General features: G+C 34.7%; 1 protein-coding gene across 1 annotated transcript; it reads left to right on the forward strand.

The window, feature by feature from the left end:
• The first annotated feature begins 6,078 nt into the window (after positions 1–6,078).
• On the forward strand, positions 6,079–8,785 carry LOC113763292 (caffeic acid 3-O-methyltransferase-like). Its single transcript, XM_027307058.1, has 4 exons — positions 6,079–6,697; positions 7,163–7,473; positions 7,832–7,896; positions 8,166–8,785. The coding sequence occupies exons 1-4, from the start codon at positions 6,240–6,242 to the stop codon at positions 8,460–8,462; spliced, it is 1,131 nt and encodes a 376-aa protein (XP_027162859.1). The 5' UTR covers positions 6,079–6,239; the 3' UTR covers positions 8,463–8,785.
• The last annotated feature ends 5,512 nt before the right edge of the window (positions 8,786–14,297 follow it).

Raw genomic sequence — 14,297 nt, forward strand, 5'->3', positions numbered from 1 at the left:
TTTACGAGAGCAAGTGCAGGAGGTCAATGGTCATCTCGTTCGGGTAGTGAGAGATCGATTGAAGAATATTTTAATCGAGTGTGGGATGCTTGTGGATGAGATAATACAAGTAAACGTAGCAGAAGGAGGTCAAGGAGATACAAGTTCTAACGATTTGATTTTGAACCTAAAGAAGGTCAACCTGCGCCTGAGGGAAAAATAGAATCAGCTGATTTAGTAATGAACTAAGTTAGAGATTTGAGGTTGTAGGACTTAAGTTTAAGTAGTTGGAATGATACGTCATATTCTTGTTTTGCCACTACATGTATTTTTGTTAGTGATGTGTTAAGGCTGATATATATAGTACTTGTTGTTGTCTTTTGTACTTGACTATAAATATGGTGATATGTATAGTATTGCTATGATTTGATATATGAATTTGGTATGCCATATATATATTAAGTGTGTTTTCTTGTCTTTGATTTCATGATTTGAAAATGTCTTTATTTTGTTGCTATAGCCGATTTAGTTTTGCTCATGTATATATAGCCTATTTTTTTTAAAAAAAAATAGAGAGAAAATGAAAGGAAGACGAAATCGTGGATATGGGATTAGTCGTGAACGTGGGGCTAGTCATGGACGTGGCCATGGGGTTAAGCAATTGCAGGAATCAAGGAATGAAATGAAAGCAGTGGCCGAGCAAGATCGTGCACCGATGATCGAAGTAGGGGACCAAGTAGCGATGGCTATACAACAAATGATCAATATCTTAGTGCAATTGGTAAAGCAACAAGGTCAAACCCTAGTGAATCAGTCTAGAAACCTTAAGATAGGAGAGAATTGGGCCCTAGAGCATTTTCAAAAATTTGCTCCTCTTAAGTTCTTTGGAGGGTCTGATCCAGAGATAATTAAGAGTTAATTGGAGACGATGGTTAACATTTTTGTAGTTTTGAATTATACAGAGGAAAGATTGGTGACTTTTGCCATCTTTGAATTTGAAGGACTGGATCGAACATGATGGAATGTTATCAGGGCAAAATGAAAGAGAGAATAGATGGCATGGATTTGGATAAACTTTGTAAGGGAATTTAATGAGAAATATCTTCCACCTTTGGTCCAAGAGAAGAGACAGGATGATTTTATCAGACTACATCAGGAAATTCTATATGTGTCTGAATATGAAATACAGTTCACTAAATTGTCCAAATTTACTCTTGAATTGGTGGTTACAGAGCAGAGGAAAGTGAAACGGTTTGTACATGGATTGAATGTGGAAAGAAACTTTAGCGACGGCTCAAGTTAATACCGAAAACTCTTAAGAAAACCCAAAAGATCAAGAACGCAAAGGCATATGTAAGAACTTTTCAAACACGAAAAAGAAGTGTGCCTAATAGTAAATCTGAGGAATTTAGAGAAAACGTATCACCTTCCAAAATAAGAAGAGTGAACCTTTCACCTTACCCATCATTGACACTAAAACAATTAGAAAAAATTTCTTCAAGAGGAATTCAGGTAGAAAAAGGGCAACAAGAGGGAATCCTTCGAAAAGGCTAAGCAATGACTGTTCACTTGACTTGTGGATATTGTGGAAAGACAAATCATATTGAGAATGATTGCTGGGTGAAGGGGTGAGAGTGCTTAATTTGTGAGAGTGCTGACCATCAAATTAACAATTGGCCAAAAAAACAGCAATGAGGGTCGAACGTACAACAAGTGGATAGAACTACTCCAAAACAGATCCAAAAAGGAGAAAATTGGCCCAGGGTACCGGAGAGGGTATATGCTATCGATCAACAACCATTTTTAAAATCCTGTGAAGATTAGAATTTCGAGAACGAAATTTTCTTAAGATGGAAAAAGTGTGAGGACTCGAAAATCATTTTATACTTTTTTTTGAAAAAAATTAATTTATATTTTATTTTATTTTATTTTGCTTGCTTATTTACTTGTCTTAATTTCGTGGTGATTGTAATTGTTGAATAAAGATTTTTATTTTTTATCTTTTATAATTTAGTGCATATTAAGTTTCATAGTACATTATGCTAGTATGACTGACTAGTGAGATGTGTACACTAAATTTGAAAGATTAGAAAGAGTTTTGTACAAAAGGAATATTGTGCTACAAGGTGTTAAGAGATAATTAGAGGTGGACTAGATATTTTAGTGAATGGAAAACAATTAGATAAGGATTACATCTTGATTTGACACTTGTCACTCAACCGTGAAGTCTTGATCAAGACTAAGTTTCATTCTTATCCTAAACCAAGCCTTTATTACCATTTCTTCTTCTTGGGTTCTTGTTGGATGAAATTTGGGAGGAAAAGAGGGAAAAAATACTCCATTTTCTAGCCTTGATTTCTTGCTTGATTCATGAGAAATTCAAAAATTAATCCTAAACTACTCCGATAGATTTTAACTGAAGATTCGAGGGAAGCTCTTGGTGGAGTTTTTGAAAGAAGAAAGCTCTTGCCTTACATCTTATCTTAAGGGTTTGAGATATAAGATTAAGCAATTTTCCTTTTTCTTTTTATTTTTGCCATTTAATCGAAATATGACTTCATTATGGAGGATTTCATGATTTTATTAAGTTTATTGAATTTTTCAGCCTTGATATGCATTTTCTAACCTTGAGATGAATTTGATAGCTTTGATATGAGGTTTTCTAGTTTTGATATGAAAAGTTCCAGTTTTGATACGAATTTTCTAGATTCGATATGTGATTTTCCAATTTTGGTTGAAATTTCCAACTTTGGGGTTTAAAATTTCAGTTTTGATGTAGTTTACTTGGAACATTTTAAATGTAAAAGTTTGATAGTTTTTGATGTCTAAAATATGTACCACATAAGCCCTATGACGTGTTATCTTGATTGACTATGAATTTGTTATGGAATTAGGGTTGAATAATGAATGGTTAACTTGAAGAATTGGAGGATATATTGCTGGATTTTTCTCCTTGTTGGTTAAGTGAGCAAGAGTGTAAGTTAAAATATAATTGAGAATGATTTGGACTTACTTTGCTTGAAGTTACTTTACACATAAGTTGGAACTTTAGTTAGAGAAACTTGAGGACAAGTTATTGAACATGTTACTTGATTGGACGATCAAGTGAGAGAACTTGAGTTTTCATTTTGCATGATGATTTTGGCATACTTTTGTCTAAATTATTTGCCAAGACTTTGATTTTTACATGTGAATGGGTTTTGAGCTAAATCAAGAGGTTTAAATGAAAGGAAATGAATTTTTTCCAAATTGTTTTCTAGTCGGACATTTCCAACTTTATAGTTTGAAAGTCTTGTCCCATTTTGTTCACAAGTCTTGGCTATATTTGACATGTCCTTGCTCCGCATTATACTTGTAATCTTGATCTATCATGTATGAGATTTTTTCTAGATTTGAACAAGAAAAATATTGTACTTTTGACAAACTATATGGGGGTTAAACATGCAATTACTTTGTTTGCTAAATGAAGTTTTGACGCTCATAGTTTTGCACTTATATTGGCATGAAGTGGCTAGATTCTTGATATATTATATGATCACAGGAATTAAGCATATCCAAGAGGACGAATCAGGGGGTTTGAAGTGAAATGATTATAATTCATTGGTGAGTGTTCCTTGCATATTTGTGCAATAAATGACTATGTTGAATGTTAGTAATAATTGTTTGAATGTTAAATGTTTTTTAATAATCATTAAATAGATTTTCAAAGGCTAGTATGTACTTTATCGTACTCGACCTAAATGAATATGAATTTTCAATGATCAAATGATTGAATATTGCTTATGCATGAATGTAAGCCATGTGTATTGTATCGTATTGGCTGAATTGAGCCCTTACCCTTTGATGCCAGTCAACTCGAGTCAGAAGCGGATTTGGTCGGGAGGCTGGTGATTTTGAGCCACTGTTTTGGTATACTCGAGTATGACTACGAAATCAGGTGGAATACTGACCATTGAATGAAATGCAATGGCTGAAATGAATGACTTAATAACTGACAGAATGAAATGATTACTGTAAGAGTTTTTATTTTTAAATATTTTCAAATGTTTGAGGTATAAGGAAGAAATGGACAGAGACTGAGTGACTGAATGAATGAATGGCTCCAAATGAGCATGTATCCTTTTATTGAGTGTGTTATTATTACTTGAATGCTCCAAATATTTTCCTTTAATGGTTGTTGTTAAATGTAATATGTCCGTGATTTGCTACTTGAATGCTTATTTGGAAATCTTACTGGACTTCTAACTCATCCCATTAGTTTGTTTTTCTTACAGTAATTGAGATACGGAATAGATAAGTTTGAACTAGAGTGTAATGATTCTCTTGCACATGTATTTTTTGACAGACAGATTGTATATTGGTATTTGGTTGTATATCTTATCTTTTGTAATTAAATTTGAATTTTGATTGAATTGTAGAATTCAAATGTTATTTTTGAGGTTTGAACGGATATCTTGAGAATTTATTGAAATGAATGTAGTGAGTCCTGATGAAAGCTGGCATCCGTCAAACTCTTAGGTACACTCTAGGGGAAGGTGGGGTCGTCACAAAAAAATTCCATGATTCGTTTAGGAAACCATTCCTTCAATTTCTATCGCTCAATGGTGATAGTGGTTCGTATTTTTACTGATATGAATTGTTACAATTTAAGGGTCAAAATGATCTACTTCACCGTACAATATGGAATTCAATCTGAAGGTACAATACTCAAATAAGTTGAGTAATTATTTTTTTTTGTTTGAGTGACTTGTTTTTATAAGTGAGAGATGTTAAATTTAAAATGTCTTATTTACAATCCCTTCTACCTTATCACTCAATCAATTCTCCCCTCTTATTTGAGTGACTTAATAATTCAGTTGTCAAAACTTACAATGGTAATGCTAATCAACTTTTCTAATCTAGCTACAGAATTTTAAGATTATATAGGCAAGCTATTTGAATAAAATATTTTTCTTGATTTTTGTCATTTTTTAGTAAACAGATATAAAACATTGCCTAATAAATCCGTGATTTTGACCTGAATCCAACAACCAAAACTTTAACCACACACCACACCAACCAATACAAAAGATGCAGCCCCTTCTCCTTTTGCCACAACTCTCCGTTCTCCATAGGCCACAACTCACTCGCAACACCTCTTCTTAGTACCTTAAGGTTTCCCTTTACGTAGAAACTAAACCACTAGTTGCATACGCGACTTTCACATTCAGAGATAGGTTCCTTGTCGGACCGTCTGAATGAGATTGATTGACGGCAATGGCCGGTAGCTAGTACCTATAAAAAGAAGAAAATACAAGACACGAAGAAACTAGACAACCCCTGGGATAGATCACGCGGTCTGTGGCTGCTTCCGGCACTCGCAGGTCGTGGGGTCGAACCTCACTTAACGCCTGGGTGCGGTTGGGGTGGTGCTGTACTCCAGGCGCAGGGGATTAGTCGGGCCGCCTTCGGGTCTTGACCCGGACACCCCTGTGTTGACAAAAAAAAAAAAAAAAGAAGAAGAAACTAGACATCGTAGAGAGGTGGAGATGTGGAGTGGCTGAAAAAAATTTTTTGGCTGCACCTATACAATCTACGTAACTGGACAAAACGTACCAATGGCCCTTAAACTAATATAAATTTTAATCTTTGGCCTTTCATCTATTAAATGGATAGTTTTTACCATCCTACTAATTAAAGCATATGCTTATAATCTTTCGTCAATTTGGTTTGTTATGTGTAATAAAAATTGTGGCCTCATTTGGTAAGTGAGTTTTTTAGATGTTTGTCTAAAATTTTATTGTAACTTACTGTAAAAGTTGTAGAAAAAATTTTAAAAATGTATAAATTTTGGAATATTTTAAAGTGTTTAATTTAAAATTTTTAAATTTTTTTTAAAGATTATTGTAGATAAAATTATTTAAAAAATTTATAACAGATAAACTTGACTAAAACTTGCTTGCCAAATAAGGCTCATGCTAAAAATGTCAAGAGCCAACTCTACTCTTCTGTTGAACGTAACAATTCAAATTGACGGAAGAGTTATTAGCATACGTTTCTTTTAATTAGAGAGCTAAAAATACCTATTTAATGATTGAAGGGTACAGGGAGCGGGACAATTGGTATAGCGCCGTTAGATTAGCAGGAAATGGGAAACAAGCTATTTTCAGTACTACTCGGCCCTCACTGTTACTCACTTGAGCTCTAATCTGAATATATACACATAGCCTAGCTGGGATCTATCATCATCTATAGAGTTACTGGTAGTAGCGGTAGTGACTATGGATTCTTTGTCAAAAGCAACCAACAATGTTGTTGTTGAAGCAGGACTAGATGAGCAAGAAGAGCAACACTTCTCGTACGCGATGCAACTGGTCAGCTCTGCAGCGCTACCCATGGTGCTGCTGGCTGCCATCCGGCTCGATGTGTTGGAGGTCATTGCCCAAGCGGGTCCAGGTGCCCAATTGTCGCCTTGGGACATTGCAGCCCAGGCGTGTCCTAAAAACCCTGATGCGGCTGCTATGCTGGATAGGATGCTGCAGCTCCTGGCTAGCTACTCGGTGCTCACCTGCTCTGTTGCCGAGGCGGATGCTAGTATCAGTAGCCAAAGAAGAGTGTATGGATTGGCACCGGTGGCCAAATACTTTGTGCAGAATAAAACATATGCAGCAGGAGGAGGAGGAGTTTCACTAGGCCCCCTGCTGGCCTTGGTTCAAGATAAGGTCTTCATTGACAGTTGGTCAGTGTTTTCACTTCCACTTTTATTTGCTTCTAAATCTATTACTTTCAATTAAGCTTTTACTATGTCTCGCACGGCTTGCTGGCCAATAATGGGCAAGACTTCTGCTCGCTTCTAAGTAATACGTAAAAATTCATTGCACTATTTTGTGGAAGACCGAATACCTGGTCAGAATCAGTGTCCAAAAAATGGTTCCAGAACCTTTCTTTTCGAAACCAAACGTTCCAATTCAACACTTATTCATGCCCTTTACAGGAAAGTACAAGTCCTTGGATTTGCAAATGCCACCTTCAAGTCAGAGCCTAATTTGGCTGTATATTATGTTTCTAAAGTCCCACCTCCGTAGTCCGTCAAATTTCTGTTTTTGCATGGATAGTTAAGTATCAATTGCTTTTATTCATAGCAGTTATAAGGTAAGGGTAGTTTGGTTTGTAGAAAAATCTTCATCAAATCCGCCTAATTTAGGTACCAATTAGAAGATGCAGTTCGTGAAGGAGGAGTTCCGTTTGATAGGGTACATGGTATGCATGCATTTGAATACACTGCTAGAGATCCCAGATTCAATGAGGTCTTCAACAAGGCAATGGTCAACCCCGCAACTATTGCCATTAACAGAATGGTTGAACGCTACAAAGGTTTTGAGCACCTCAAAACTTTGGTAGATGTTGGTGGTGGGCTTGGAGTTACCCTCGGCGTGATCACAGCTAAATACCCAAGTCTCAAGGGTATTAATTTTGATTTGCCACATGTTATTCAACATGCACCGGTCTATCCTGGTATAATTCTGTCCTTTCTCTCGAAATCATATGCATAGTTTGATTAACAAATAGTAGATAGCATGCAAAGACTGAAGAAGGATACAGGTGCCAATACTTTTTTCATAAATTTCATTGAGATGCAAAATATACTAAGGAATTAGAGGCATAGTATTGTGGAATAGAGACATTATTGCTGAGTTCTCTATCTTAAACCTTTTGTTGGGTAAAGAAACTTGCATATGTCATATGGAGCTGATTACCTTATTTGCAGTCCCTATATGCAGAATTGTTTAAAAACCATAATTTCTTTCATCTCGTATAACATTCTTTCAAAGTGGTCTTCTAGCTTCTATTCTTATTAAGGTGAATTTTGCAGGGGTAGAACATGTTGGAGGAGACATGTTTGAAAGTGTTCCACAAGGGGATGCCATTTTTCTGAGGGTAAGTTGAACTCTTGAGGAATTCTTATTAGGACTAATGAGTTACCAGTCGCAACAATTAAGCATACAATACTTATTTAAGAAATGGTCCCTCTGAACAATATATTATGCCGATCTTCTCAAACTAATTATTGTAGTTCGAGTTGCTTGTTTTACAACTTTAAACTCATTCTGAAGTGTCCTCTGTAAGATATGGACCACAGAATAATTGTTACGTTCTTTATCGTTCTCTTCTTTCTTATGATGCTTTTTACATGCGTTCTTTTGTAGTCGATACTTCATGATTGGGATGATGGTCGTTGCTTGAAGTTGCTAAAGAACTGTTTCAAGGCTCTACCAAAGGATGGAAAGGTAATAGTTGTAGATGCAATTGTTCCTGTGGTTCCTGATACTAGTGCAAGCATCAAAGCCATTTGCCAGTCTGATGTAATCATGATGGCTCAAATCCCTGGAGGAAAAGAGAGATCCGAAGCAGAGTTTCTTGATTTGGCTACTGCAGCTGGATTTAGAGGTATAAGGGTAGAATGTTTTGTGTGTGATGCCTGGGTCATGGAGTTCTACAAGTAGATGACTAGTTCATGGCGCATTGCACTCTAAAAACATTCTCGTTTTATCTTCACTAATTTTAGATGGAGAATTGTCTTTTTTTTTTGTTTGGGGGGAGGGGGGATTGGGGAAGAACGTTTGATGTTAGTCATAATATTGGGCTTGTCAGAAAAAATAATGTGGATTCTCTTGTTTTGGACTAGACAAATTGTCATTGGTAATCTACGAACCAACCAATTCTCTAAACTGTGCCAAAAAAAAAAGGAGCATCTTCATGGCAAACTGAAATGTTCTACAGAATGCAAATTCATGCATACGATGGTTATATCAGCTTGATTGTTGCTTGAGCTTGGCTGTGAACATCGTCTCGTGTAGCACATTAAAGGTAATTGATTTTGGCTCGAGGTTAGAGTTGCTGAGATACCAATAGTCTTTATGTTCAGTTCCAAAGCTCAATAGGTTACATGATTGAAGAGTGAAAGAAAAACAAAAGCATGATGAGATATACGATATGCAGCAAGATAGTACGAGGAATTATGGAGTTTGAACGGTCGCTTGATTGGCAGCATTCTAGTCCATGCACTTTTAGCTGGTCCGAATTGTTTCCTCGCAGACATCTTCGATCTTGTTTTTTTAGTTCTTTCATCATTTTTGACAGGGAGAAACACCTTGAAAGAGTTTATCAAAGAGTCCAAAATGTAAATCAGGAACCCAATTCTGATCCAAAAACTTAAACCTTTAGGTCTTGGATCCTTACTTACATATTAATTGCTCTTTCTCCATCTTTCCGACGGATATAATCCTTTACTCATGAACCTAACACATTTAAATTAGAGCTTCCATTAAATTTCATAGGAAGGACAGAAAAATGTGATAATCATATAGAAGGAATTTGTAGACGTACGTTGCAAGAAAATGAGTGTGGGAACGAGTGCAATCAAGGACAAAAGAATGGGGGAGTTTAGTCTATTTCTGTTGCTACTTGCCATTGTGCTGGATATTGCATATCTGCTAATTTGTAAGCGATCACTCAAGCAGATAATTGATCCAGAAAAAAAGTGAGGGAATTCAGGTTGGAAATGCTTAACCTTGAAAGATTAGTGAGTAAAGAATTACACTCAGATCAATATAACCAATTCCCATGACCTAGGAATCAATGGAAGCCTGTTAATTACCTGGAACAAGCATCTAAGAACTTTTGAAGTAAGTGAACAACATAATATAGGCAAAATCAGCTGGCCATGAAATATGTGGTCATCATCCGAGTTTAAGCAGAAGCAGGGTCAAAATAGAAAGTCTCTATAACTTTGAGGGTGCATTTTAAATTAATCTCTCCAGTTTGTGGATTCAATCACAATTTGCATCTTTTACGAACTGAAGAACAGATGCTGACTTCCATTCATTCCTCCCACAAAATAAAGCAAGGGGGACCAAAGAAACGAAAATTTATTGCTCAATATGATAACAATGTAAGAAGTATAGAGAAGACAGAAATCTTTTGGCTTGACAGTGGAGTCTAATTATGGAAGAGGGGCAGGAATGGTTGCAGGAAGCAACCGTTGCTGACAATTCACGGCCAAAATTTGGTAAAAAAAAAATTGTATCTTGACATTTCACACGGCCAAGATTTGGCCAAAAAAATTTGTTTGATCCAGATCTCATCTTGTACCTCGTTTTTAATAATATGTGTGGAATACACAAAATTTTGTTTTAGTATTACACGTTGTTAAAAGTAAGTTACACCATGTGCAAACAAGAGTTACGCCGTGTGCAAAATGCACATAACCTTCACGAAACCGTTCCTGACCCTGGTCCCTAATTATATGTGTGTGTGTGCGTGTGAGAGAGAATAATATCACTTATCCACCTAAAAAAAATCTTGTAGTGAATAGTGTTTATTGGAATGTCATTATTAGGATGGATGAGTTTTCTAAATTTTTGGAGTAAAATATTGAAGGTTGTTTCGATTACATAATGCAAAATTGCAAAAATTTCGAGAATATGGAATCTTTGCTGAGACATTAAAAAGATTAATAAAGTTTGGTGGATACATGAATAGCAACATATATAAAATAAGGGAATTGATCTTGGAGTGCGTTTGTCCTACAAATGATTTGGAAAGTCTCTATAACTTTGAGGGTGCAAGTATTCAAAATTTTCTCTTGTTATCCTAACAATCCGATGTGAAAGATAGTTAAAAGGTCAGTCATCAGAAGAGTTGAAGAATTTCTATTCTTTTTGAAAGGAAAGTTAAGCATAGTTAGAATTTGTTTCTAAATTTTTTGCTCTTCTTTTTTGTACAATTACTTTTCTCTTTAACGACTATTCATCGTTATCGTTAATAATAATCCTTGTAAATTTAATATTACTTAATATTTTCTCTTTTGTATGATCCACTCGAATAAGAGACAAGAAATCAAATCACAATGGCATCACTTTTAACATTACTAAGTCATGATGGTTCATGCGCTTCTCAAGCGAAAAAATACATTAAAATGGACTTTGGATAGGTTGCAATTTTATCATTTATTTTATTATTAATTTTTTCTATTACATGACCCGATGTGGATTAATTATTAGATTCTACTCACTTTTCGTAATTTACATTTATTTCAGGGAGTAAAATGAAAATACAACAACTAATGCCAATTTAACAGTGATCGAGAAAGAATTCAAAAAGAAGGCACTCAGGGACATTTTTGGAACAAAAGATACGCGAGGCCTTTTTAGTCATTTTGGCCGAAGTCTTCCCGGAAAGGGAGAGCCGCCGCAAAGGATATCAATAAAAGGGGTAGCCGCAAAGCAGGAGGCATTAGAGTAGGTTTTTAGATAGGAAATAAAGTAGAAAACAGGAGAGGACTACTCTAGGAATTGCTTTTGGTTGACTTTTCTTTCATTGGCTTTTGCTTAGCTTTAACTCTCGTACGTCAATTAGGCACAATTGAATGATTCCCTGTAGCTTTTCTCTTGGACGTTGGCTTTTCGTCCTTTGTGGTTGCCGCAAGATGGCCGCAGCTTTTACGTCAGTTTTGTATGGGTTTTTCTCGTCAACAATGAGCTAAACCCCTTTATTTAGTCAAGGAACAACAGATGTTTTGGATCGCCTAACATTATGAGATCGATTTAATTTTATCTTTTCTTTTTATTTATTGGTATTCGCATATTCCCTGGTTACAGTGCTTATGATTGTTTAATTAATTGATTGTTTTGGATTCAGATAATTAGTTAATTTGGTAATCTATTATCAATTAGGGCATTAAATCCGTAATTGTTTAATTGCCTTGAAATAGTGATAACTGGCATGATTGGATTTGTGTCAGGGGAATACGTGGGCTAATCTGAAATAACCCTGGTAGTGTGTTATTTGGTTAGAATAGGGCTCCTCTAATACGTAAGGCAATTGAGGGATTAAATCTTATGGGCGTACCTAGGATTATTTCTCAATTAGAGCAGTGATTAACGGGCGTACCTTGATCACCGATACAGTAAGGAGGGGTTGACTGTCATCACTTGTTTGGCAGTTATAACTTATTTATTGATAAATAATTGGAATTGCCTTTGCATCGATGATCAATTAGGTGAACCATTGCTGAAGTTATTTCTTGGCTGGATCTTTAATTATCACTCATTTGATTTTAGTAATTTGTTATTTAATTTTTAGTAGTTTCTTAGATTTTATTTGAATTTCTTTGATTATCACCTTCTGCACAAAAACACCCCCCTTGTCACTGTAAATTTGAAAAGAAACAATTACTCCCAATTCCTGTGGATTCGACCCTGCTCACCGTTATCTACAGAAATCACTTTTAGTTTGAGCAAGTTTTATTATTGCACAGGCTTCGACAACCTGTCAACTTTAAGAGTAAACTAGCTTTTGTGCAAAACATAAAAGTTGTAGCCCTTTGAGTTATGTTTCCAATGCTTCAAGAATCATCCAAATCGGAGCTTTGTAGCCTAAGATATGATCAAAATACCATAGACTGGTCAATTCTGGGCTTCAGCTTTTGACCATCTAGATAAGTTTCTGTGTTTCGACTTTTTGACCAAGAAAACAGCTGAATTGGACTTTGATGTCTTCATACCAAATGTAGATATATCTCTTGGCTTCAAAATGGTACTAAGATCACCTTGATTCGATTTGTGTAGCTCCAGATATAGTCAAACTATGAAAATGTGTCTGAGTTGTCAAAGCTGACTTTTTCTTGATTCTTTTGTTCTCAAATTGCATTTCTCCTTTTAGACTTCATATTTTATTTTCACCACTTTAATCCATCTTCAATCATCCAAATATCTTCCTAATGCACTTCATTTGATGATTGAATCATTAAACCTACAAAATATGAAGTTTTTACCATAAAAATCAATAGAAATGTAATGTTAGCCACTTTAACATAAAATGTAGATTTTTACCAAAACCTTAGTTTTTTTAGTTATAAAACTAAATAATAAAACCAAAATTAACTAATAAAATGTACTTAAAAATACGTAAAATAAACCCTTATCAAGCTTAAATAAAATAATCAAGATAACGTGCGTTACAAGTTTTTTGCTCCTTTTGTCTTGTACTTAGGGTAACTAGTATGAGAGAATGAGCATTGCATGCTGTACATATTACTTTTTTGTGATACTCAGCCACAAAGTTTTGTTCTCATGATTATTAAAAATAAAAGAGATGCTAAGTATGTAAATCGTTGTATTACGACTAATCTTCTCCTTCAATAAAAACATATAAAAACTTTTATATTATTTTTATAAACTTTAATTGACTTTCAATCTCATTGGAAAGCACAGAATATCAATATCAAACTAAATTAAAATCAAGAAGATAAACTGCTCACATCAAACTCTCCAAAAACACTTGTCCAAAAATTTATTGAAATTCAACAGACTTCACAACTATTTTTATTGAGTTTGGTACATGCTTATATTGTATACTCAAACTAAAATTATATGGAGGAACACGAAGGATAAGATTGTATTCAAGCAAAAAGAGGAGAAGCTCCCGTTACCAAATTCATTGTTTTGATACAAAACCATTGTTTTGAAACTCGGATCGGTGATTGAACTGGTAAAGTGGCCGGATCATGATCCAAGCGGCTTAACAAATTCATCCCCGGTTCATTGATTTATTTGTTTAAAAATTGTTTATTTTTTATTTTTAAAAATAAAAAATAACAAATAATCAGAAATATGTAAAATCAACATAAAAATCCTAAATTTTGTAATATCTTCTGGAGTAGATTTATTGATCTAGTACCTTCTAATTCATCTACCAAATAAAAGAAATATACTTCAAAAAAAATAAAGAATCAACAAAAATATGAGCAAATCCATCCAATATCTTAAATTAAAAAAGAAGAGTTTAACTTTCCCAACTCAAAAGAAAATCTATAGGATTTGTAAAATTAAATCCAAAAAAAGTAGAAAAAATCATGAATATCAAAACAAAAGATAAAAGAGGAAAGGGTAAACAAGTGTGCTCCTTTATCTACCTAGTTCAACTTCATTATTGTCTTCACCATCAATAATGTAAAAGAAAAGATAGAAGAGAAGAGGGAAAAAAAATAAAAAATGAGGCGATGAGCAGAACTTGTAGTGTGGCTCCGGGAGGTAAAGATTTTTCAAGGATGAAGAGAATTGAGAGTTTCTTTAGTTTTTTGTTAGATTAGTCATTTTATTTTTAAATTGGGCTAACTAAGGTTTTTTTTTAATTTGAGGAAAAATGGCCATCTACCAACTTAATTGTAGTAGCAGATAATTAGTTGTAGTTGTTGGTCTTTGATAGAATTTAAAAGCTCAAAAAAATGAGCAGCCCATAGAAAAATGTCCAAGTTCCAAGTCAAAATTCAAAAATCG

The sequence above is a fragment of the Coffea eugenioides genome, chromosome 2 (assembly GCF_003713205.1).
Source record: "Coffea eugenioides isolate CCC68of chromosome 2, Ceug_1.0, whole genome shotgun sequence".
Lineage (NCBI taxonomy): Eukaryota > Viridiplantae > Streptophyta > Magnoliopsida > Gentianales > Rubiaceae > Coffea > Coffea eugenioides.